The sequence below is a fragment of the Mus caroli genome, unplaced genomic scaffold (assembly GCF_978045245.1).
Source record: "Mus caroli unplaced genomic scaffold, Mus_caroli_1 scaffold_2, whole genome shotgun sequence".
NCBI classification, from domain to species: Eukaryota; Metazoa; Chordata; class Mammalia; order Rodentia; family Muridae; genus Mus; species Mus caroli.
This window is the reverse complement of record NW_028227257.1, coordinates 125,900,116-125,927,582: the sequence shown is the minus strand read 5'-3', so window position 1 is coordinate 125,927,582 and position 27,467 is coordinate 125,900,116. Positions and strand designations below refer to the sequence as shown.

The 27,467-nt window shown below is 35.5% G+C and overlaps 1 protein-coding gene across 5 annotated transcripts in view; it reads left to right on the top strand.

Moving 5' to 3' along the window:
• The window catches only part of Galnt13 (polypeptide N-acetylgalactosaminyltransferase 13), a 692,094-nt gene that overhangs the window by 414,988 nt on the left and 249,639 nt on the right, over positions 1-27,467 (top strand). For all 5 annotated transcript variants that reach the window (XM_021153165.3, XM_085834908.1, XM_085834905.1 and 2 more), the window contains 3 exons: positions 2,048-2,214; positions 2,468-2,675; positions 5,161-5,331. In XM_021153165.3, coding sequence (XP_021008824.1) covers positions 2,048-2,214; positions 2,468-2,675; positions 5,161-5,331 — 546 coding nt within the window. The remainder of the gene's footprint in view (positions 1-2,047; positions 2,215-2,467; positions 2,676-5,160; positions 5,332-27,467) is intronic.

Sequence of the window (27,467 nt, the reverse complement as noted above, 5' to 3'; positions counted from 1 at the left end):
TTTCACATAGGTTCTCAATGTGCAGACAAGGATATCCTGGGACTTACTGTGTAATTAGTCCAGAATATCCTCCAACTCAGGGCAATCCTCTTGCTTCTGACTCAAAGGTGGTGAGATAATAGGCATCATATACCATACTCAGATAATGTTATTTAAGATTTTTGTGTATAAATTCATATTTTATTAGTTGGCCTTTAGAATTCCAAAAAGGAAATTCTGATTTAATTGAATTACTTTAAAAAATGACACTGTTATTAACTGTTTTATTACTGGTTTAAGTCAGCTGTTGAATGTTGGACTCTTCACATTGTTTGTATACATTTGCTTCAGTGATGGTAATGATTATACTGCCATATTTTGCACTTGGCATGCTGAAGTTGATGGGAGTTTTAGATGAGGCAAATAGTGCAGTATTGAAGAAAATGGTGGAAAAACATTTCTCATTTACTGATGTGGCTTTCTCAGTTCATTTAGTGCTGAACTGCCTGGAGATAGAAGTGAGAAGATGAAGCACAAGGATACTGTTTGAACATTTCCACAGAGTGGAAAGAGCTGAGAGGCTATCATGTTTCTTTTCTTATATGCACAGTATCTATTGTATTGTAAAACTGAGTTCAAGTTCATTTTCAAATAAGTTCAGGCAAAAATGTGAGAAATTAAATACATGGTCTATACAGATATTCTTACCTCACTGTATTTAGAAGATTTCACTGATTGGATGTGATTTTAGATTGTTTTAAGAGGAAGGTCTTAATGGCCATGCTCATTTTTTTAAATTTTCTTCACCTCCTGTATTTCATTGAATATTTTTGCCTTCCCTGTGTAAAAAAAAACATATTTCTAATAGTACTGCATTGTATAATATATTATCATAAGTGGCAGGAGGTATCTGGCTCATTTTACTTCATGGAATTTCTTTAATTTTTTTAATTCTTCGAGTATTTTACAATAAACATGTCCTATAGTGAATAAGCTTCTACTCCTGCTTCAGAAGTCCATAGACATATTTCCTCATCTGTGGTAAAGAGGATTTAAAATTGCATGACAGACTCATCTAATGGCTGAAAAGTTGACAGAGGAAATGACCATCTGCGTATTCCTTTTCAGGGTGCCTACTTACAAAACTACAAAAATCAAACCTTTCTGAATTTTTGAATTGACAGCCTGTGGAGTAAGATCTTGGCCCATCTGAATTTGAAACGCATTTAAATTGTTTTTTTTTTCAAAAATAATAAATTATAAAATTTGTGATAATTTTCGTTCAACTGCTCATTGATCCATCTTCTTTTAATGCCAGCAGCAAAGCAGGACTTCAGGCTCCGTCTTAGTCTTAGCAAATTAGACCTGTGTTTTAAAAAACTCTGGTGGTGTTTGTACACATTCGAGTTTGGAAAGTACTGGAAACCAAATTCTTTCCCTTATGTCTAGAATACCAAGGCATTGTAGGAGCTATGAGTCCTAACCTTCCTTTGAAAGTGGATATATGTGACTGTACTCTCAAATGCAATGAAAGTTTATTTTCTTAAATTTTACAAGAGATAAATAATCTCAGTCTTACATGCTTTAAAACTGCAGATTCATGTCTATTCATACCCATAGAGATTTTGAGCTAGGTTTTTGGGTTTTTTGTTTTGTTTTTTTTGTTTTTTTTTTTTTTTTTTTTTTTTTGTAAATCAAAGAGTAAAGATTGTTTCTAGTAAATGAATTTGTCTGGCTCTATTGTATCTAGTGCTCTTCATTATTTGACAGTTTAAGAATATTACTTCAGTTTTCTTAGAATTTTTTCTTATAATTATGGAAATTGTGCGGCTTTGGTCCCTGCAGGAGTTAAAATAAAACATTGGTAATTATGCATATTTAACTTTCAAAAGGCCAAATGATTACTCACAGTGCTTATAAAAAGAAAAATTATTCCAGATATTCATAAATCAGCTCCTTGGCAGAGGACTTTGAAGTCTGAACTTTTATTGTTATGAATATTCCTACTGAGGAAGATCAGGATGAAACTTGAATTTATTATGATCACTATTCTTTGCTTTGTTTCCAGATGCAAGACTAAAGTCTACCCTGATGAACTTCCAAACACAAGTGTAGTCATTGTGTTCCATAATGAAGCTTGGAGCACTCTACTTAGAACTGTCTATAGTGTCATAAATCGCTCCCCACACTACCTGCTCTCTGAGGTCATCTTGGTTGATGATGCCAGTGAAAGAGGTATGCTTTGCACCTTTGTAAACAGGAATCTTTTTTCTAGTCAGTGGGAAGCCGGGCTAATATATATCTTGATTTATAGCATTATTTAATAGATGTGCTTTTTATTTGCGCACTTCTCTTTAAAAATCTGTTTATGAGAGAGTAATTACACACACATTTGATATCTGCCATATATGAGCTTGCGACTGCCCCTCTTTATTTTGTTCTAAAATGTCTCCCAACATTCCTCATACATTCTTGTTCTGTGTTATAGATTTTCTCAAGTTGACTTTAGAGAACTACGTGAAAACTTTAGAAGTGCCAGTGAAGATTATCAGGATGGAAGAGCGCTCTGGGTTAATACGCGCCCGTCTCCGAGGAGCAGCTGCTTCAAAAGGACAGGTCATAACTTTTCTGGATGCACACTGCGAGTGCACCTTAGGATGGCTGGAGCCCTTGCTGGCGAGAATAAAGGAAGACAGGTAGGGAGCCCTGTGTTAAGTCTGCAAGGCTTACACCTGGACCTTTGAGGGCAGCTCCAGCTGTCTACCACAATGCCTAGTCCAAAATGCTATTTTCAGAAGGTTTATTTCATAGGCTTTGAAAAAGGTAGTATCCTCATTTTTAAGATGAAAATCAAACTGATTCGTGTTAACCATGGGTAAGTGATTAAGAATTGCCAAATGATACAGTGAAAAAAATGTTTTGAGCATTTACAGGTGAAGTTAATCATTCCAGTTTGACAGCATAATATGTTGTAGGAAATTTTCAAAGCACCTTTGGTCCTCCCAACTGCCCTGTGCAGAGATTGCAGATGTTCTAACAAACTTGCTTATGTTACTGGAAGTGCAGAGAATAATTCAGTTCTTCCTATTCTCTCAGCAGGGTTCTCTTCGTTGCCTCTGTGCCTTCAGTCAGTCTAGTTCAGCTTCATCTCGAAGATCTTGAAAACACATACAAACACACACACAAACACACCTTCCTGAAATAATACAATTTGTTTTGAAAAAATAAGTAGAGTACAGTATAATTATTAAAATATTGTTATTTCTACCTATCAATTTCAAAATTTGAAAAATTGGACTTCATAGGATTAAGACCCTGCAATTCTTCTTAATGTTTGTGACATTTTGTAGCTAAGTGTGACTGCTAAATTAGTGTAATTCTTAGTACCTAATGAAGATAACAAACATTGAATGCTATCCGATGTGATAAATCATTGCAGAACACCTCATTTGCATTGTCATTTCATACGAAGTAGAAGAACCCAGAATTGAGATTTTTAATGAAATGTTCAGAACAGTGGTTTCAAGTGTAAAGTAGCTTAGCCACATCTCACAAATGGCAGGAGCTGCTCCTTGCCATGAAGATAGATGGAGGCTATCAATAAAATGAACCACAACAGTTCAAGAAGCTAGTGGGAACCTCTTAGTCAACTCAGTACAGTACAGAGCAAAACAGTTTGTGTATTGTACAGTACCCAGAGAGGAATGAGGCTGACAAAGCAAAATGAACTTAGAATTTCTTTAATATATTGTGTGGTAACATTTTGTATGTTATGCTTTTCTTTAAACATGTGTTTCATATTCAACTTAATATGTTTTAAGTGTAATATTTCATATTCCCATGCATAAGCTATTTGCTTTTATTCTAACAATTCATTTGCATTATGTATATATATGTGTGTATGTACATATATATATATATATACACATATATAAGAGTCTTTTGTTTCTGATTGTACATTTTTACATTGTCATAACTAGACATCAAATGTGCCCAAGGGAATTAGATATGATTTCTGCACCGCCAAGAGTTAAATACTTAAATCTAGTAAAATAAATTAATTAATAAATGTTATGATTTGCTTGTGGCCAGATACATCAAGAAGGTTTTCTGAGGGTAGAATGAAGCTTAATGATTTAAAAGAACTTCAGGTAATAGCCAATTGTGTGGCATATATAAGACTATGATCATGAATGACAGTAATATTGCAGATATAATTGTAGTCCTGTTTTGCTTTCCACACCTGTGGGTGGCTTAGAATGTGCATGATACTCTGTTCTTCAGAATTAGCTGCAATCAGTGTCATCATGAGTGGACTTGAACATTTTCTTGCGAAAATGATTGATGGGTGACCCTTAGTTAACCACTAAAACTATAAAAAGGCAAGAATGGGAGAAGCTATGACACGGATGGAAAACAAAGTGCCCAAAGAAATACCTAAGTGAAACATTTGTACCCTAAATAGGCTCACAAAAACTAAAACATGTTGACTATGCTTTAGTATAGGAAATTAGGGTACAACACAAACATAGAAGTTACTGCCTTGTTTTAACACAGTACCTGGATTGAGACAGCAGTAGACTCTAAGGTCTCTGACAGCTTGCTGAAAAGTTGTCGTGGTTCTGTTGTCCTTCATAGATACTGCTTTTTATATTTATAGATGGTGCTTTTAAATTTTGCTGATATTTTTTCCTAAAGGGAATTTTCTCTGTGACAAGTTTTCCTATAATCTTTAAACTAACTTGATCTATTTGAAATTCAAAGCTCCAGATCTAATTTTCTCTCATCCACTTCCCCTCCCTGTATGCTATTGCTGTTCCGTGGATTATAGCTAAAAATGATGCATAATATCAAAGCAACTTGACTAATCAGGCTGTGGGTGGTAGCCTATGAAAAATAGACAATGTTCATCCTGCTGAGTTAGTACTTAGAATACATAGTGAAATCAGCTTGAAGGTCAATTAGAATATTTGATTAGATTCCACATCATAGCATTAAGGTAAAGGTGAGGAAGAAAAGCAATCTCGGAGGAAATGGTTCAGCAGAGAATAAGGATAAGATAAATATAAGGGCATAATAGGATCATAAAAATAATCAAATGTTATTACATTACCTATAATCAACTTGGAGAGCTAATGTAAATTATCATTTGTATAAAACTTGGCTTTTGTTTTTCTACAGGAAAACAGTTGTGTGCCCGATCATTGATGTTATTAGTGATGATACCTTTGAGTACATGGCTGGGTCAGACATGACTTATGGTGGTTTTAACTGGAAGCTAAATTTCCGATGGTATCCTGTCCCTCAAAGAGAAATGGATAGGAGAAAAGGAGACAGGACATTACCTGTCAGGTATGCAGATCATTATTTCCAAACTAGTCATATTTTTATTCTTTTGTTTTATTCTTATGTAAGTCTGATATCAATTTTTCAAAAATATGCTTAGAAACATTTACTACTCTTTGTACATTTTTTGCCCTTTACACAATCATGTAAGACTCAATGAGAATATTGAATAAGGTTATCATGGAGAAACTTGTGTGTTAATATGAATGCCAATAGTTTTGGATACTTTGTGTGTGTTATTATATATCTATATCTATACGTATATCTATACATATATCTAATCTACTTCTATTTATGCATAATAAAACATATGTAATTTCTAAATACCTTGATATTTCAAATAAATGTGTATAATATGTAATATATTTTTGATAATAGAAGTGTTCTTAAAAGTGAAGTGACCAAAATGTTTTGATAAATATTCTAAACTTATCACTCTTAAGAAGTTGTATGCCTTTCACAATCATAGAAATAATCATTTGGAAAATTTTAATATATTGAACATATATGAGTGCTTTCTTCATCTAAATTTTTTTTAATTCCTTAATTTGAAGCATTTACCTGTGAGATATATCTTACTATTCGTTTTGAAACATATTCATCATTATGTTCTAGAAGAACACTCACTTAAATAACACTATATATCTGTCCTATTGTAAGTCTCTTGCCTGCATCAAAAAAAAAAAACAATTGCCTAAAAATATTTAGAAAATTATTTTATTAAATTATCTTTAAAAGATGAATTTAACAAATCACTGTTCCCCTGAAAAATTGTGGAAATGTAATCTTCAAAAACAACATATATACATTCTGATATCTAGACTGCCTTGTAGTCCACTGTCGGGTGGGATGGGTTTACTTTCTAATAATATAATGCATTAAATTAAGATAAAAATTCTGGGTAGTTGAAAAGACCAGTTTAATTATATGTTACTGAATAATGTAGTAGTAAAAATTCTTAACATTTTTAGAAGTCATACTATGACAGTGAGAAAAATTGAGTGTGGACCCTAATAACTTTTAAGCTTATTTCAGAATGTATTCTAAGTACTAACTCAGAATGAAGAACATTGCATAAGACTCGTCAGTGTCGAGAATATAGAATCTAATGATTTTTAAATACTTTACATCTACCCATTCTGGTTGTCCCTTATTTTAACTTGCTGAGGATATATAGTAACTCCCAGATTTATTAACGATAGTCTTGTTTTATATTCTAGTTTTATTTAACTTTTTAAAGTTTTTATCCCAATTGAAAACTATCAAAGCACTTCACATACACATGCGCGCATGCACGCGCACACACACGCGTGCGCACACATACACACACACACACACTCACACAAACACATACTTAAATATTTTTATAATGCAATAAATTGAATAAGTACATATTCAACAAAAAGTGAAGTATGTATAAATTTGTTTAAGAAAACTTACTGAAATACAGTAGTACCAAAGGCATACTCTATTTTAGCTTGTTATCTTCAGTTAGAAAGGTAGACAAGACTCTAGTAAGACTTACCTGATCTCATTCATAAAGGAAAATAAATGACACAGGAAGCAGACATTATGCTCATCTCTTGCTCACAATAATACAATGAGAGTCATCTAGCACACTATATATTAAACATGTTGTATGGTTTTGATAAAAAGTATGAGAACCAATAAACTCTCATTCTTTTCTTTACGGACTGAACATTATTTTGTTTTCTAAAATATGGAGAAACCTCAGTGTCTGCTGAGGTTTGAAGATTCCTATAGCAAAAGGTTAATTAATTCATGAGCACTGTTGTAACAGCAGGCAGGTAATTTTCATCAACAGTGCTACAGTGTGAACTTTGTATTTCTAATTCATTACTCAGAGATGTGATCATTCCTCTCACCTTCATGCAAACAGATAAATCATTCTATGTGTTGAAGACAGATTTTCCCCCACTTGATTAACAGACCTCTGAATAGCTAAAGGGATCAAAATGAAGTTGAGGTTTTAGTTGTATTTAGGATACTGCTTAATTTAAAATGTTCCTTATGACAGAAGTTTGTCGTCACTGTAGTTGGCTAGTCATCAAGTAGATGTACAAGCATGCATCTGCAATCATAGTTCACCAACTTTAACTAGTGACCTAAACTCAGCCATGTTAAAGGTAAAAGTGGTGATACTATACCATACCATGGTATAGTTTAACTATACTACACTATGATATACATCTCTTGGCTCTAGTATTTTCATTTGTAAATGGAAAGGACTTTACAGAAAGGAGTTTTGAGCCTACTTTGCTTTTTTCTTTTCTATTCATATGTAATTTTTTATATTTTATTTACATTTCAAATATTATCCCCTTTCCTGGTTTACCACCTGGGAAGTCCCCTATCCCATCCCCCTCCCCCTGCTAAGTTTTCTTTAATTAGTAAATGTTCTTGAAAGCTTATACCATCTCAACTGCACAAGACAGTAACCAACATTTTAAGTTTGAGAGCAAGATCTGGCAACCCTAGGTGGCTAACATGTTCTTTACCTGCTTAGTTTTAGTGTTACATATTTGTAGAAAACTACTAATATTGAAATGATATATTTGAAATAAACCTTGACTTTTTGTGGCTATTGTAAACTCTTGCTAAAATGGTGCAACTTTTCGTCTTGTCTGCACTCGAGGGATCTGAGTAGGATCACCTATACACCAGAGGCATGAGAGCATAGCGCTTTCCTTGTAACTTACATGATTGTCTCTCTGACTCTAATCTTGAGTCAGTTGTCATTTTACTTTTTTATTATGCTTAAAGAATTAAATTTTATTTTAGCACCTCTGATTCAAACCATAATTAACTATCATTATGGTCATTTAATTTTCTGAATCTACTTCCTGGGAAATGATTTAAGTTGAAAGACAATGAACACATTATTCTGCATGAATATAAGTATTGATTACCCACTGAAATAGACAAGGAAAAGCAAGGTTGCCCACTAAAATATCCCTGCCAATCTGGAACTACCTTACTTCAATTTTTGTTTTTGTGATAAAATGCCTTGCTTCAAAACAGCTTAGAATAGAGAGCATTTATACTGGCTCACAATTCCAGATTACAGTTCATCATAGCACATGGTCACAGGATAAGAAACTGAAGCATCTATTCACATCATATTTACAGTCAAGAGAAGAGAGAAGGGAATGCAGGCGTGTTCTCTATTAGGCTTATCTTCTCTTATAGTGTCCAGAGTCCTGAACTTAAGAATGGTGCTGAACATCTAGAGGCTGAGTCTTCCAACCTCAATAAACCCAACTATGATAATTCGACCTTTACATGCTCATAGGACAGCCTGATCTTCACAAAATCTCATTCTCATTGAGTCTCCCTTTCCAGGGATTCTAGACTGTATCTTGTTGACAATTAAAACTAACAATCACTGGAATAAAATATATACATATAATAATACATACACTACATATAATAATACATATAAGAATGCATTTAATAATACATGCACTTTGCTTATCACAGAAAATTTTTGAGTTGATTTGACTTAGATGCTGAGATAAATAGGATGCTGCATGGAAAGGGACATGTATGTAGCATGTATGTAACTTTCTGCTCACCGTGTTGGATCCTGAACATACAAAACTCACAGCAACTTCTTCTGTAGTGTTATTTATTGTTTAATATTGGACTTACAAATTCTAGATGAAGCAAGAATCAAAATATGCAGATTGATTTTAGGTGTACAGGATATAACTATGTTAAACGTACAGTGGTGTCTTTCTGAAAAAAAAAAAAAAGGCCTGGGTTAAGCCTTACAGATCACATTAGTGTTTTAATTATGCTCTGCATGTATCCCTCAGTAAATAGTTATAAAGATACTTGTTTCCAACTTTTAAATTCTCACTGACTAAAATATATTTTTTATAAGAGACACACTGGTTATTTCTCATTCATCTAATGTTTCACTCTACACATCTTGTGTCCCATTTAGTAGCTATTAATATTCTTAATATAATATCTTTCATTTTTCCATCCAGTAACTGTTCGGTGTATTCTGATAGTAAGTGAAGAGCTTTAGGCATTCATTTAATTCTTGCTATCATAATTAATCACATACCGAGATTTCATTATCAGCTTTTATTCAGGACATATTTTACTTTCTTTTATATCCATCATTATTAACACTTAACTGATATACAATTGTTCTTTATTTAATTACAGTTAGGTATTTCTAAAGAGTAACAAACTTGATAATTTGATTAGTAATACTTTTGATTACAAATGCTACACCCTCATTTGAAAAGATAAGAAATTTCTCAAGTGTTATATCTCCACTATTTTAGTGTGCTGTCAGAGAAGCAATGTAGAAGCTAGTGTTGGGAAGAAATATGATTTTTTTTCTTATCACGAAAACTGAAAATTATTCTTTCTGCCTTGCTTAAATTATGTAAGGAATTAAAAGTGACACAAAGTATTAAATGAGAAATATCTTTAGCAGGAGTCAGAAGTTGAGTTTTCATTTTATTCCTGATAATGGAACATGTATGCATTGTATAGTCAATGTGACAAATGTATCAACACGTAAGAAAGGATAAGACTAAGGGGCCCCAACACAGTCTGCATCATATTTCCTTCTAAAGCCTCTCTTCAGCTGTATTTAATCACAGTTTAAATTTTGCCATACAATTCATTAGTATTTTATATCACTAAAGTTGGTGTTGTCTTATTTGGGGGGTTTGCATAAAAACTTTGATTAGATGCTGCTATCTTCCCAGCTCATACTCAGCTCTATATATCAAAAACTGATTGAAGATGCATTTTTTCATTGCTGTTTGTTTTCTGTTTTATTTTGTTTTTGAAATTAGGTCTCTTTTAACTTAGATTTAACTCATTTGTTATGGAGCTGAATATGGTTTTTAATATTTTATGAACATCCTGCCTCCACTTACACAGTACCGGGGTTATATGTAACATGTGTTATTGCATCTGAGTTTTATGCAAAGATGGAACCCAGGGCTGTGTGCATACTAAACAAGACCTAAACCAAAAGAAATAAAATTTTTATCTGAATTTTTATTCACATTTATCTGTTATTTTCTCCAAGTAATAGGAATAGAACATGAGTCTTACCCTTTGTGGGCAAGTGCCCTGCCCCTGAATTATACCTTCAGTCTTTTTGTTACACTTTACTTTTACCACCACTCGTTCAAAGCTACTTTTGCCTTGTTATCTCTTACAAGTTTTGAGATTCTGGCCCCTCAAGTCATTGATGATCTCAGTTTTTAGTTTCTGCAGTATAAAAATTAAGAGTACATATTTTATTCTGTAAAATCATCTACAGAGAAGAGATTCTTATATTTAATTCTTAACAAAGCATCAAAACAAAAGCACAAAGAATGCCAGCGAATTTAAGCAGAATAAATATTTACAAAGAAAAAGTTAAAGAGTGACTTTTGAGCTGTTCTTGTTTTTGCAACCTTAGCTTCAAGTCTAATATATGTGGTTTTGAAAGAGTGTAAGCATTCCATCTTAAATAGAACCTTGGAAGCTATATTCTTTACGGAAAGAATATATTCGCATTTTCTTATTTTCCTCTGGTTACAGGACATTCATAAGATTTTTAATAAAATCTGTTGATATGAAAATAAACAGGGCAGAACACAAAATTTTCAGTGAAATTCATTAAACTGTATGATATTTATTCACTGAGTAATGTTCCCACATTAGTCAAAGCATTTCAATGCAGCTGGTTTCACTTAGTATTTTTTATTATTATTAGTCAACTAGTTTAGTATAAAATTAAAGTAAGTATAACAACAATAATAAAAACCCCATTGCACCAAATATTAAGCAAAAATATTAAGCATCCTTTTGGAGATAGGATATCAGGTGTGAATATTATGAAGAAAAAAAAAAGAAAAAGAAATAAAGAGACAAGACAGGATTTTCTGTGTTGGAAGTGAGGTCTTTAAGCACAAGACAAAATATTTGAGTTCCAAACTTGTCAGGAAATATTTTTTTTTTAACCAACAAAAAAAGAGTTTTGCTCTCAATTCCTAGAACTGTGTTTTTAGCCTCTAAAACAGCACTAAAATTGTGTTTTCCACCCTCTAAGAATTGAGTAAGTTTTCATGCCAAGTATGTAAGTCAGTATGGGTTCTTCTAAATCTGGGTGGATATAGGAGGAAGGAGATGGGGGAAGAAGTCTTCGAGGAGGAACTTGGAGAGGGCCAATTATTGGGATATAAATAAATAGAAAATTAATAAAAAATCAAACAGAGAAAACAGCAATACCTTCTCCTGAAACAAATGCACTTTACCCATATCCATGCCCGATGATCACTGTGCTATGCAATATCCCACAGAGCTTATTTCGAGTATAACACTTTTAAGTTACATTCAACATTTTTTATTAGATAATTTCTTCATTTGCATTTCAAATGCTATCCCGAAAGGCCCCTATACCCTCCCACACCCTGCTCCCGAACCCACCCACTCTTGCTTCCTGGCTCTGGCATTTCCCTGTACTGGGGCATATGATATTTGCAAAACCAAGGGCATCTCCTCTCATTGATGGCCAACTAGGCCATCCTCTGCTACATATGCAGCTAGAGACACAGCTTTAACAGCTCAAGAGAAAGACTCTATGTCTTTGTTCACTTCCTTACCTCTGGATTACATTGTACAATGAGAACAAAGAAGGAGGAAAAACATTTAATTTTCATCTAATTTCTGATTGTGTAAAATACTAAATCAAGTGAAGCCATCATATAAAATTAATTAAATACTGTAAATATGCTAAAAATACATGTTAACATTTGCTGTTGTATTAATTTGTAATAACTGAGACACATTATTTTTAATTTATTTCTTCTTCTCTCATATATTATATTCCAACCATATTCTCCCCTCTCTCTTCTCCTCCCAAATCCTTCCCCTATTACTACCCCATTTCCCATCCACTTTTTCTCCTTCTGTCTTGTATGCCCCCATGGATATCAGTCGAACACAGCATAGCAAGTTGCAGTAAGGCTAGGCACCTCCCCTCTTAATAAGGCTGGGTAAGGGACTGAGATATATTATTAGAACAGATTTAGACTTAAAAAAATCTAAAACTTGTTTTTATATTGCATAAGTCTAGAGATGTCCTTTGAAGGGAACACATAGTGAGTAATTGAAAAACGCAGTTAGTGTAAGGCAAGAAGTGAGAAAACACACATCAGCAGTCAGCCTCCCAGCTGAAAGCACATGATAAGTGAATGACCTTGCAGAACTAAAGAACATAGAATGAGATTGGCACCCAGGGAGACCCTAGGAAGTCCATAGATCACACAAGACTTGATAGTTATTAAGTGAATACACAGACAGAGCTTGTAATGCTGTATTTTACATAAGTGACATTTGCTAATTTAAGTACATGTCCACAATCAAACTGCAGCAAGAGAAGGAAACAGAAGTTCTTTCAGTAAGAATCATCAAAAGAGGAGAAAATACAAGGGAGCCACCAATGGAAAGCAGGAAGGCTGATGAATTGTGCTAAATGCTTTCAGTTAAAGAAAGGCAACCCGAGTTCAGAATCAATGGGGAACCATGAGAAATCACTCACTCCATAGGTTGCAGACAGATCCAGCTTCACTTAGGAGGTGAAAGGGAATCCAGGGAGTATGCACAAAGCATCCCTTACATATGATCTCCAGTGAAGCCATAGAAAATGTCAGTCCCTCATATGAAAGAGTCCTGCGATGGAGTGAGAATTATTTTGGCGGTGTAGACTTTAACTGAGTAGGTACATAAGCTCAAGAGAACAATCTAGAAATCCAAGGCATGAAACATAAATGCAAGGGTGAACAAGGGTCTAGCTGTAGTAAAAACACCTGAGATCATAGCATGAATTTTAATGCATAAGAGAAAGTAAAATTTATTTTCTTGTGAAATAAGAAAGACTAGATGAGTATGGGATGAACAACTAAAAATGTTCAGAAAGAGCACTGGGTAGTTTGCATTTAACTATTCGGGACTTTGGATTGTGTGCATTGCGTTAACTTCTATATAATTAAGAAGAATCCAAATTTTAAAAAAATGTATTTGTAAATAAGACAAATGGATGGGTAAGAACACACAAAAGAATGGTTTGTGTATGAAGTCCAAAATCTATTGCTTGGACTTTAATAACCAATTAGCTCATCTCACTATTCTTTCAAGATTTCTCTGGGTCTGTATCAAAACTGTAAGAAGTAAATTACAAATTTACTCAGGCATATTTCATTAAAGAAAGAATTAACTTATTCAAAACAAGGGCACATGATCAGTGCTTCTCACCTCTGCCAGGACTTTAGAGTAGGCATAGGAGGATGAAGGAAGCATTTTCCTCAGAAGAGGTTAGATTAAGAGATTATGGATTAAATCAGGAAACTTGCCTACCAACAGAGGATGAGAGTTATCAGATAACCACGTGAGCAGGGATACATTGGCTATTAACCTTTTTAATGCTTTATTGATTGCTGGGTACTATACAGAGTATTTTGACTCTGAGATCTTAATTCATCTTCACCTATCCATAAAAGTTGGAGTGCTTACAGTCACTGTGATCATTATTTCCCAGTCTACATTGGTGGTTTTGGTTGGTGGTTTCATACATACCTTGCAAAGTAATAATTTCAGATAATGCAATAATAGCCCAGCCGTTTCATTTTCTAGGCGCTGAGCACTGGAAGTGAACATACTTGAATACATAGCTCATTTGCTATATGATAAAACAGTTAACAGGATGAGCATGATGAAAAACATGGGCAATGTTCATAGTTATTTAAAAATATTATAGTGTTCTATTTACATAACAAATTAATACATAATTCAAATATAAATTCAATCCATCACAAAGCACAAAGCTTCTGTCTTCAGAAAATACCAGATTATTTTTAGGAATTGTTATTCTGTTTTTGTTTTCTACAATTCAAATGTAAGTGAAAATTACTTGATTTGTTCTTATAACTTCCTATAGTTTATTTTTATTCTGTATTTCTCACAACTCATAGAGATAATAGCCAGCTCTAAGATAAAATTAATACACATGCTTAAAATGCATTAGTTGTTTGTCAAAAAGAAGCTAAGCAGATGATCTCAAAACTGATCATTAACAATGTATCCCTTAACAGTCTCAAGCATTTGGTTGCGCTATGATAGGGAAATTGCAGCAATTTTGTCACTAATTGTATGAAATATCCTCTGTAGCACTATAATATCTGTGTAGATATTATTATAGAGTTCCCAAGGCCAAGTCAGGTGAAGTGATGTCCACTTTATAATTACCATCTGTTTAACTTTGTTGTAGTTCCACATTACAACTCAGAAGGTCAGTGATACTTCATATGATAGGAACCCAGCAAGAGTAGATGAAATAGAATGGCTCTGAGACCACCAAGGGGAAACTACTTCAGCTCATCGACAGCCCATTATCTGAGCATAAAACTGTGAGAACACTGGAGAAACAGTTTTGTAGATGGTTGGTGTCCACCTACAATATTATTAGGCAGTTTTACAACAAAGCACATAATTTAATTTGAAAACATTAGTGTAAATTCTAGCAGAGGGGTATATAATTTCTATAAATCAATGAGTTTTATTAATTTACTGTTAAAATTTCATAAAGTAAACAGGTACATTACAAATCTATATTACTTTTTCACCACTTCTCTTAATTAGCAGAGCATCAAAATGAACAGAAAACTCTCCTCATTACCACTTGGGACCCAGCCCATGTCAATGTGACCTCATCTATGGTACATAGTAATCAAGCATGAGATTTATTTTTGAAAGGTTGCACATAACTAGGTGCAATGGCCAATGTCTGCACTCCCAACAGTAGGACAGAGGGTTGTGAGTCCTAGGCATGTCTGATTGACAAATAGAGACCTGGCCTCAAATTAACTAAATATTAAAAGAAATAACTGATTCTGGTAGTATACAGTGAGGCTGGAGCCACTATGCTCTGGTAACATTCAACTTTCTTTGCCACTTTTGTTCAACCTTAGAATAGACAGAACTTGTCTTTGCATATATGTTTCCCAGTTCCTAAAATAAATATAAAGTTTATGCATGAACTGCTGTCTTAATTAAGAAATAAAATTTAATTAAACTTTTAGAATCTGTTGGTTCCTTTTTTAAAATAAAGTAAAATATAATAAAATCAAACAAAAAACAAAACAAACGATGGATGGAAATGAGCCCAGGTGAAGGCAAAATAAACAGAAACCCATTTGCTCAAACACTCAGGAATCCCATAAAACACTTAACTTGAAGTCATAATATATACACAGAAGAGTTGTAGGGTAAAACGGAAGAAGAAAATATGAATAATTAAAATGAAATACATATAAAAATAATGACATTTCTAAAAAGGCATGTCATGTTAGATAAAGCACCTGACATGTCATGTTAGATAAAGCACCTCCAAAGATGCAATGGAGTTCACTTTTTGTTTGGCCATCTACTGGTGGGCATAATCCTCCCCAAAGAGAATCCATTCGATCTAATTAAGTTTTCGCTTGTATTTGGTTATAAACTAGAAACTGTTTTGAAATTAGGGATGAAGGCATAGGTCCATTTCTTCTTTCAACTCTAGGTCCCTGCCTGTTGCCTCAGTCTCTCTACATTCATGTGTGCTTTGATCCTGTTGATTCAGAGGGCTTTGCATTTTTTTGTACCCAACTTCCTCTGGTTCTTTTACCTTTTGTCTCTTCTTCCCCAGAGTTACCTGATCCCTGCAAGGAAGGATTTGAAGGAAACTTACCATTTAGGGCTGAGAGTTCCAACATCACTAACTCTCTGTATCATGTCTGACTATGGGTCTCTGTATGTTTTCCCATTTGCTACAGGAGGAAGCTTCACTTCTGGTAGATGAGCAAGGCACAGTGGAAAGCAGATTATATTATGAGTTACTTTATTGTGGCAGTTTTGTTTGTTTGTTTGTTTGTTAAGGAACAATCATATTTAGCTTTGCCCTTGCTCCCTGGGCTACCTAGTATCAGGACTTGGTCACCCAAGCAATGTAAGACATGACTTCTTTCTCCTGGAGTGGGCTTTAACTCAAATGAGATATTGTCTGGTTATTCCCACAAATTCTGTGCCACCATTGCCCTGGCATAACTTATAGTCAGGACACCATTTTTAATCCAAGGGTTTGGGGCTGGGTTGGTGTTTAAATTTCTTCTTGGAAGACATGAATAGTGAGTGTCTTCCTGAACTAAAATGCTAGAGCATAGGTGTGAAGGATCGTTGTGGGCACTCAGTTTCTCCATGTCCAGTGAATTTTATTAGTGTTGTCTTCAGCAAGAAGGTGTTGCTGTCAGTTGATAGAGAGCAATCTGTCATCTTGGAAACCTCATGGGTTGTTTGTTGTTCTCATGCAATATCTTTGTGATACAATTAGTTGTCACTCAATCCTGGTACTGGAAGCTGCACTTGGCGACATGAGGTGGACAGTTTAGTATATTTATTCCTCAGAATTTGCTGATTTAATTTCGATCACACACACACACACACACACACACACACACACACACACACACAAACACACGCTATTGTTCTATGTTTCCATACTACTCTTCAAATGGCCCTTTGTTTATTTATTTTTTACTCCATTTATTTTTTTTAATTACGTATTTTCCTTATTTGCATTTCCAATGCTATCCCAAAAGTCCCCCATACCCCCCCACCCCCCTACCCATCCCCTCCCACTTTTTGGCCCTGGCATTTCCCTGTACTGGGGCATATAAAGTTTGCAAGTTCAATGGGCCTCTCTTTCCAGTGATGGCAGACTAGGCCATATTTTGATACATATGCAGCTAGAGTCAAGAGCTCTTGGGTACTGGTTAGGTCATAATGTTGTTCCACCTGTAGGGTTGCAGATCCCTTTAGCTCCTTGGGTATTTTCTCTAGCTCCTCCACTGGGGGCCCTGTGATCCATCCAATAGCAGACTGTGAGTATCCACTTATGTGTTTGTTAGGCCCCAGCATAGTTTCACTAGAGACAGCTGTATCAGGGTCCTATCAGCACAATCTTGCTAGTGTATGCAATCTTGTCAGCTTTTGGATGCTGATTATGGGATGGATCCCTGGATATGGCAGTTTCTAGATGGTCCATACTTTCATCTCAGCTCTAAACTTTGTCTCTGTAACTCCTTCCATGGGTGATTTGTTCCCAATTCTAAGAAGGGGCAAAGTGTCCACACTTTGGTCTTCCTTCTTAATGAGTTTCATGTGTTTTGCAAATTGTAACTTATATCTTGGGTATTCTACGTTTCTGGGCTAATATCCACTTATCAGTGAGTACTTATTGTGTGAGATTTTTTGTGACTGGGTTACCTCACTTAGGATAATGCCCTCCAGGTCCAACCATTTGCCAAGGAATTTCATAAATTCATTCTTTTTAATAGCTGATTAGTACTCCATTGTATAAATGTACCACATTTTCTGTATCCATTCCTCTGTTGAGGGGCATCTGGGTTCTTTCCAGCTTCTGGCTATTATAAATAAGGCTGCGATGAACATAGTGAAGCATGTTTCTTTCTTACTAGTTGAAACATCTTCTGGATATATGCCAAGGAGAGGTATTGTGGGATCCTCCTGTAGTACAATGTCCAATTTTCTGAGGAACAGCCAGACTGATTTCCAGGGTGGTTGTAAAAGCTTGCAATCCCACCAAGAGTGGAGGAGTGTTCCTCTTTCTCCACATCTGCTGTCACCTGAATTTTTGATCTTAGCCATTCTGACTGGTGTGAGATGGAATCTCAGTGTTATTTTGATTTGCATTTCCCTGATGATTAAGGATGCTGAACATTTTTTCAGGTGTTTCTCAGCCATTCGGTATTCCTCAGGTGAGACTTCTTTGTTTAGCTCTGAGCACCATTTTTTAATGGGGTTATTAGATTTTCTGGAGTCCACATTCTTGAGTTATTTATATATATTGGATATTAGTCCTCTATCTGATTTAGGATAGATAAGATACTTTCCTAATCTGTTGGTGGCCTTTTTGTCTTACTGACGGGGTCTTTTGCCTTACAGAAGCTTTGAAGTTTCATGAGGTCCCATTTGTCAATTCTCGATCTTACAGCATAAGCCATTGCTGTTCTATTTAGGAATTTTCCCCTTGTGCCAATATCTTCCAGGCTTTCCCCCACTTTCTCCTCTATAAGTTTCATTGTCTCTGGTTTTATGTGGAGCTCCTTGATCCACTTAGATTTGACCTTAGTACAAGGAGATAGGAATGGATCAATTCACATTCTTCTAAATGATAACCACCAGTTGTGCCAGCACCTTTGCTGAAAATGCTGTCTTTTTTAAACTGGATAGTTTTAGCTTGCTTGTCGAAGATCAAGTGACCATAGGTGTGTGGGTTCATTTCTGGGTCTTCAATTCTATTCCATTTGTCTACTTTTCTGTCGTTATACCAGTACCATGCAGTTTTTATCACAATTGCTCTGTAGTAAAGCTTTAGGTCAGGCATGGTGATTCCACCAGAGGTTCTTTTTTCCTTGAGAAGAGTTTTTGCTATCCTACATTTTTTGTTATTCCAGATGAATTTGCAGATTGTTCTTTCTTAATCGTTGAAGAATTGAGCTGGAATTTTGATGGGGATTGCATTGAATCTGTAGACTGCTTTTGACGAGATAGCCATTTTTTGCAATGTTGATCCTGCAAATCCATGAGCATGAGAGATCTTTACATCTTCTGAGATCTTCTTTAATTTCTTTCTTCAGAGACTTGAAGTTCTTATGATAGAGATCTTTCACTTCCTTAGAGTCACACCAAGGTATTTTATATTATTTGTGACTATTGAGAAGGATGTTGTTTCCCTAATTTCTTTCTCAGCCTGTTTATTCTTTGGGTAGAGAAAGGCCATTGACTTGTTTGAGTTAATTTTATATCCAGCTACTTCACTGAAGCTGTTTATTAGGTTTAGGAGTTCTTTGGTGGAATTTTTAGGGTCACTTATATATACTATCATATCATCTGCAAAAAGTGATATTTTGACTCCTTCTTTTCCAATTTGTATTCCCTTGATCTCCTTTTGTTTTCGAATTGCTCTGGCTAGGACTTCAAGTACAATGTTGAATAGGTAGGGAGAAAGTGGGCAGCCTTGTGTAGGCACTGATTTTAATGGGACTGGTTCCAGCTTCTCACCATTTACTTTGATGTTGGCTGCTGCTTTGCTGTAGGTTGCTTTTATCATGGTTAGGTATGGTCCTAAAATTCCTGATCTTTCCAAGACTTTTATCATGAATGGGTGTTGGATTTTGTCAAATGCTTTCTCAGCATCTAACGAGATGATCATGTGGTTTTGTCTTTGAGTTTGTTTATATAGTGGATTACATTGAAGGATTTTCGTATATTAAATCATCCCTGAATCCCTGGGATGAAACCTACTTGGTCAGGATGGATGATTGTTTTGATGTGTTCTTGGATTCTTTAGCGAGAACTTTATTGAGGATTTTTTCATCAATATTCATAAGGGAAATTGGTCTGAAGTTCTCTATCTTTGTTGGATCTTTCTGTGGTTTAGGTATCAGAATAATTGTGGCTTCATAGAATGAGTTGGGTAGAGGACCTTCTACTTCTATTTTGTGGAATAGTTTGTGCAGAACTGGAATTATATCTTCTTTGAAGGTCTGATAGAACTCTGCACTAAACCCATCTGGTCCTGGGCTTTTTTTTTTTTTTTTTTTTTTTGGCTGGGAGACTATTAATGACTGCTTCTATTTCTTTAGGGGACATGGGACTGTTTAGATCATTAACTTGATCCTGATTTAACTTTGGTACCTGGTATCTGTGTAGAAATTTGTTCATTTCATCCAGGTTTTCCAGTTTTGTTGAGTATAGCCTTTTGTAGAAGGATCTGATGGTGTTTTGGATTTCTTCAGGGTTTGTTGTTATGTCTCCCTTTTCATTTCTGATTTTGTTAATTAGGGTGCTGTCCCTCTGACCTCTAGTGAGTCTGGCTAAGGGTTTATCTATCTTGTTGATTTTCTCAAAGAACCAGCTCCTTGATTGGTTGATTCTTTGAATAGTTCTTCTTGTTTCCACTTGGTTGATTTTGCCCCTCAGTTTGATTATTTCCTGCCATCTACCCCTCTTGGGTGAATTTGCTTCCTTTTTTCTAGAGCTTTTCGGTGTGTTGTCAAGATGCTAGTGTGTGTTCTCTCTAGTTTCTTTTTGGAGGTACTCAGAGCTATGAGTTTCCCTCCTAGAAATGCTTTCATAGTGTCCCATAAGTTTGGGTATGTTGTGGCTTCATTTTCATTAAACTTTAAAAAGTCTTTAATTTCTTTCTTTATTCCTTCCTCGACCAAGATGTCATTGAGAAGAATGTTGTTTATTTTCCACGTGAATGTTGACTTTCCATTATTTATGTTGTTATTGAAGATCAGCCTTAGTCCATGGTGGTCTGATAGGATGCATGGGACAATTTCAATATATTTGTATCTATTGAGGCCTGTTTTGTGACCAATTATATGGTCAGTTTTGGAGAAGGTACCGTGAGGTGCTGAGAATAAGGTATATCCTTTAGTTTTAGGAATAAATGTTCTATAGATATCTGTTAAGTCTATATGTTTCATGACTTCTGTTAATTTCAACGTGTCCGTGTTTAGTTTCTGTTTCCATGATTTGTCCATTGATGAAAGTAGTATGTTGAAGTCTCCCACTATTATTGTGTGAGGGTCAATATGTGCTTTGAGCTTTACTAAAGTTTCTTTAATGAATGTGACTGACCTTGCATTTGGAGCATAGATATTCAGAATTGAGAGTTCCTCTTGGAGGATTTCATTTTTAATGAGTATGAAGTCTCCCTCCTTGTCTTTTTTGATAACTTTGGGTTGGAAGTCAATTTTATTCGATATTAGAATGGCTACTTCAGCTTGTTTCTTCAGACCATTTGCTTGGAAAATTGTTTTCTAGCCTTTCACTCTGAGGTAGTTTCTTTCTTTTTCCCTGAGATGGGTTTCCTGTAAGCAGCAGAAGGTTGGATCCTGTTTATGTAACCAGTCTGTTAGTCTATATCTTTTTATTGGGGAATTGAGTCCATTGATATTAAGAGATGTTAAGGAAAAGTAATTGTTGCTTCCTATTATTTTTGTTTTTAGAGTTGGCATTCGGTTTTTGTGGCTGTCTTCTTTTTGGTTTGTTGAGGGATTACTTTCTTGCTTTTTCTAGAGCGTGGTTTCCATCCTCGTATTTTTTTTTTCTGTTATTATCCTTTGAAGGGCTGGATTCGTGAAAAGATAATGTGTGTATTTGGTTTTGTCATGGAATACTTTGGTTTCTCCATCTATGGTAATTGAGAGTTTGGCTGGGTATAGTAGACTGGTCTGGCATTTGTGTTCTCTTAGGGTCTATATAACATCTGTCCAGGATCTTCTGGCTTTCATAGTCTCTGGTGAAAAGTCTGGTGAAATTCTGATAAGCCTGCCTTTATATGTTACTTGACCTTTTTCCCTTACTGCTTTTAATATTCTATCTTTATTTAGTGCATTTGTTGTTCTGATTATTATGTGTCAGGAGGAATTTCTTTTCTGGTCCAGTCTATTTGGAGTTCTGTAGGCTTCTTTTATGTTCAAGGGCATCTCTTTCTTTAGGTTTGGGAAGTTTTCTTCTATAATTTTGTTGTAGATATTTGCTGGCCCTTTAAGTTGAAAATCTTCATTCTCATCTACTCCTATTATCTGTAGGTTTGGTCTTCTTATTGTGTCCTGGATTTCCTGGATGTTTTGTGTTAGGATCTTTTTGCATTTTGTATTTTCTTTGATTGTTGTGCAGATGTTCTCTATGGAATCTTCTGCACCTGAGATTCTCTCTTCCATCTCTTGTCTTCTGTTGCTGATGCTCATATCTATGGTTCCAGATTTCTTTCCTATGTTTTCTATCTCCAGAGTTGCCTCTCTTTGGGTTTTCTTAATAGTGTCTAATTCCCTTTTTACAACTTGGATGGTTTTATTCAATTCCATCACCTGTTTGGTCCTGTTTTCTTGCAATACTTTAAGGGATTTTTGTTCTTCCTCTTTAAGGTCTTCTACCTGTTTAGCAGTGTTGTCCTGTATTTCTTTAAGTGAGTTATTAAAGTCCTTCTTGATGTCCTCTACCATCATCATGAGATATGCTTTTAAATCCGAGTCTAGTTTTTCGGGTGTGTTGCAGTGCCCAGTACTGGGTTGGGTGGAGTGCTGAGTTCTGATGATGGTGAGTGGTCTTGGTTTCTGTTAGTAAGACTCTTACGTTTGCTGTTTGCCATCTGGTAATCTCTGGAGTTAGTTGTTGTACTTGTCTCTGGTTAGATCTTGTTCCTTAGGTGTTTATGTTAACCTCTATCAGCAGACCTGGGAGACTAGCTGTCTCCTGAGTTTCAGTATTCAGAGTACTCTCTGCAGGTAGGCTCTCCTCTTGCAGGGAAGGTGCCCAGATATCTGGTGTTAGAACCTGCCTCCTGGCAGAAGTTGAGATCCATTCACAGAGGTCTTAAGATCCAGTGGCGGGTCTTGCGGGTAGCTGGTGCATGTCAGCTGACTCTGTGCTCTAGCTACCCTGCTGCTGGTGGGACCGGAAAGGACTTGTGCCCCTGATCATGCCAGGTTTTCTGCTTCCCTAACTATTGCAGTCTCAGGTCCCGTGGGATTGGATTGGAGCAGATGCTATGTTCCACTCACCACAGGTCTTAAGATCCTGTGGCGGGTCTTTTGGGTAGCATGTGGGTGTCAGCGGACTCTGTGCCCTAGAGACCCAGGTGCTGGCGGGACCGGAAGGGTCAAATGGCCCTTTCTTTTTTCACATATTCTACCCCTCATCCCCATGAACATTCCTTATCCCCCTGACCACTTAATTCTCCACAACTATTCTATTTCCCTTTTCCAGCCAAATCTTTCTCTCCTGGTCTCTTATTCTATTCCTAACACCTGCGTTTCTATAGATTCTAACTTCCTCTTCACTAACATAACAGCTAATATCCACATATAAGTAAATACATAACATATTTATCTTTCTGTATCTGCGTCACCTTACTCAGAATGATGTTTTTCTAGCTCCATCGAATCCATGGAAATTTTACTATTTCATTTTTTCACTTCTGAAAGATTCCTCATAGTATAACTGTGCCACAATTTATATAACCATATTTCTGCTGAGGGACTTCTAGTTAGTTTCCAATTTTTTGGCTAATATGCTTAGAGTATCAATAGGCACGCTTAGCATAGGTTTGTGTCGTATAATTAAGCTTCCTTTAGGTACCTGATTAAGAGTGTTATGCCTGGTTCTTGGGGTAGATCCATTTCCTCCTCCTGAGGAACCACCACACTAATTTTCATAGTGCTATACAAGTTTGCACTTCCATCAGCAATAGATGAGCTTTCCATTTATTTACTCCATATCCTCACCAGAATGAACTATTGCTTGCTTTATTGATGTAGGCTATTCTGAAGGTGCAAGATAATATTCTGAAATAGTTTTGATTTGTAATTCCCAATAACTAAGGATGTGGAATATTTCTTGAACTGTTTCTTGTTGGGGACTAAAAAGGGGGGTCCTGGGGAAAAAGGGAGGAGCAATCCACACCCTGCCAAAGTTCCACCTCTTTCCTGGTCAGTCAGGCATAGGAGGGCTGCTATCTACCTTCCACTCATCTTCTGGTGGGCATCTAAGCCTCTGACTCACTCTTCAGGGGGTAGCAAGGGGCAGCCCTACCTGGAAGCCTTGGGCTACTTTGCTAAAGGCACCAGGTTTTATGAGTGCAGTGGATCTTGATGAGCAGAGACATTCTATGACTTTAGAGCTTTATTATAGAAAAGCATGGAGAAAGAAAGAAGGGGGAGAGAGAAAGAAAGGGGGGAAGGCTATAGAGAAAAAAAAGCATAAGAGGGAGAGAGGAGAGGAGAGAAGAGAGGAGAAGACAAAGAGAGAGGAGAGAAAGGGTGAGGGTGAGGGGTAAGAAGTAAGAGAATGAGAAGTAAGAGAGTAAGCAGGGGCTGAACAGCCCTTTTTATGGTCTTTACTGATGCTAGGTAATTGGGGGAGGAGTTTAGCCTGAAGAACAGAAGCTTGAGACACTGTCTACGTGACTACTGACCATGCTTCTCTTGTGGGGGCTGTGGGGGTGGTAACTTAGGCAGGAGCCACAGTTCCAGGAGCATGAGGGAATGCCTATTGTTTCATGTAGGTGAATTATCATCCTTCCTGGAATTCAGACCTCAGCTCAACTGGAGAACAGCCGGTCTGTGCATAGCCCAATTCGCCACAGTTTCTCACTGTTTGTTTCTTTTTTTGAGAATTCTGTTTAGCTCTATACCCTAATTTTCAGTTGGGTTATCAATTTTCTAAATATATAGTTGCTATTGTTCTTTATATATTTTGAATATTATCACTCTATCAGACATGTAGTTGACAAAAATCATTTTCTTATTATGTACCCTTCCACTCTGTCTGAATAATGATGTGCTTTCCTGTGCAGAAACTTTTTAGTTTCATGAGGTCACATTTATCAGTTATCAAAAGTACATTTTTCATAGTGCCTTTGATAAGGGTGCTCTGTTCTGAGTCTTTTTCTGTGGCAATAAGTTCAAGGCTATTTCCCAATTTCTATTCTAACAGGTTAGGTGTAACTAGTTTAATGTTGAGGTATTTGATCCATTTGGAGTGGGGATTTGTTCAAGGTGAAAAGGGTGGATATATTTGGATACGTCTAGATGCAGACATCCAGTTTGACTAGCACTGTTGGTTGAAGATGCTATCTTTTTTGTATAGTGTGTATTTCTAGCATCCTTATCAAAAATTACATGTCCATAGGTGTTTGCATTTATCTCTGGGACTTCAATATGATGCAGTTGATTAAATTTTCAGTTTCGGGGCCATATACCATGCTGTTTTATAACTATAGATCTGCATTATTACTTCAAATTTGGGAAAGATGATAATTCAAACAGTTCTTTTATTATTCCAGATTGCTTTTTTCTGTGTGTGCTTCCATTTTATTAGAATTAATATTGACCTTTAAGGTCTGTAATAAATTGTGTTGTAATTTTGATGGAGATTTTATTTAATATATAGATTGCTTTTGGTGGGGTGGTCATTATTATTATATTAATAATACTGATCAATGACCATAAGAGATCATTTTGTCTTCTGATATATTCTTCAATTCCTTTCTTCAGTATCTTAAAGGTATATTATACTAGTCTTCCACTTGCTTGATTAAAGGTATTCCTTCATACTTTATATTATTTGTGGCATTTGTAAAAGATGTTTCCTCAATTTCTTTCTCAGTCCATTTTTCAATTCTATATGAGACTCATGAGTTTTGTGAATTGATTTCATACCCAGCTTCTTTGCTGACAGTGTTTATCAACAGTAGAAGATTCTTATTGAATGTTTAAGGTTTGTTATTGTCTTAAGGTTTCATTGTTGCAAAGAGACACCAAGGCCACGGCAACATTTAATGGGGGCTTGCTTACAGGTTCAAAGATATTAAGTCCATTATCATCAAGGCAAGAGCTTGGCAGCATCTAGGCAAGCTTGGCTCTGGAAGAGTTGATAGTTCTACACCTGAAGGCAAGCAGGAGAATACTGGCTTCCAGACAGCTAGGAGGTCTCAAAACATAATCCTACAGTAGCACACTTCCTCCAACAAGACCAGTTCTATTCTGTCAAGGCCACACCTCCTAATATTCCACTTCCTAGGGCAAGCATATTCAAACTATTGCAGTTATGTATACTATTATATCATCTGCAAATGAAGATACTTTGACTTTTTCACTTGTAATTTGTATACTCTTCCTCTCATTCAGTTGCCCTATTGCTGTAGCTACAACTTCAAGTGCTATATTAAGTAGGTATGAGAAGAGTGAGCAGTATTGTCCTTTTCCTGATTTTAATGGATTGTATTGAGTTTCTCTCCATTTAAGTTGATGATATCCTTGGACTTGCTGAAAATTATCTTTAGTATATTGAGGTACATTCATTGTATCCTTTATCTCTCCAGCACCTGTATCATGAAGAGATGTTGAGTTTGGTCAAAAACTGTTTTCTGTATCTGTGATGATCACCTGTTTTTTATCTTTCAGTTTGTTTATATCATGGATTGCATTTTTGATTCATAAATGTTGAATCATCCCTCCATCTCTGGGTTTAAGGCTCCTTGATAATGTGGTATAAACTTCTTGATATATTTTGGATTCTATTTTCTAATGTTTTGTTCTGAATTTTGCATCCATGATCATAAGAAAACATGGTCTACAATTATATCTTTTTGTACCTTAATGATACAGTTATATCATTTTTCATGTGATTTGGGGCTTGCATGTCAGGGTAACTGTGGCCTCCTGAAACAAATTGCAAAATGTTTCTTCTGTTCTGATTTCATGGAATAATTTGAGGAATATTGGTGTGTTTGTGGCTATCATTATTTTATGAAGATAAGATTTTCTGTTCTCATCTCATCTATTTTGATGTTCTGAATGCTTCTTGTACCTTGATAGGCCTCTGCATCTTTACATAGGGATTTTTTGTTGTTGCCGTTGTTGTTTTATTTACTTATTTGTTTTTTATGAAGTGTTGAAAATAATTCTGTGCCTTTGATCTGAGTTTATCTTTTTTCTTCTATTGTTATTATTCTGAGATTTGGTCTTTTCATATTCTCTCAAATTTCCTAGATTTTGTTTGTAGAATTCATTTAGAATTAGCATTTTCTTTGACCTAGGTATCTATATATTCTACTGTGTCTATACTGAGATTTTCTCTCTCATCTTTTGTGTTAGTGAGGCTTGCCTCTGAGGTTCAAGTTAAACTTTGTAAAGTTTTCATTTTCATATATCCCTCAATTTGAGTGTTATTAATTGATCATGTTTCCACTTTCAAGTCTTGAACTATTTTATTCATTTGCTCCTACTCTTTCCTTGGTATTTCATAGGTTTATTTAAGGGATTTATTTATTTTTCTTTAAGGTTAACTATCATATCCATAAAGGCTATTATAAGGACTTTGCTTTGTGCTTTAGTTATGGTGTGATTGCCTGGACCCATTGCAATAGCATTGCTGGATTCTACTGGAGTCATATTCTTATGGCTGTATTCTTTGTTTTTATTTCATGTTTTTATTATAAAACAGATGGACATAAAAAGACAACATAA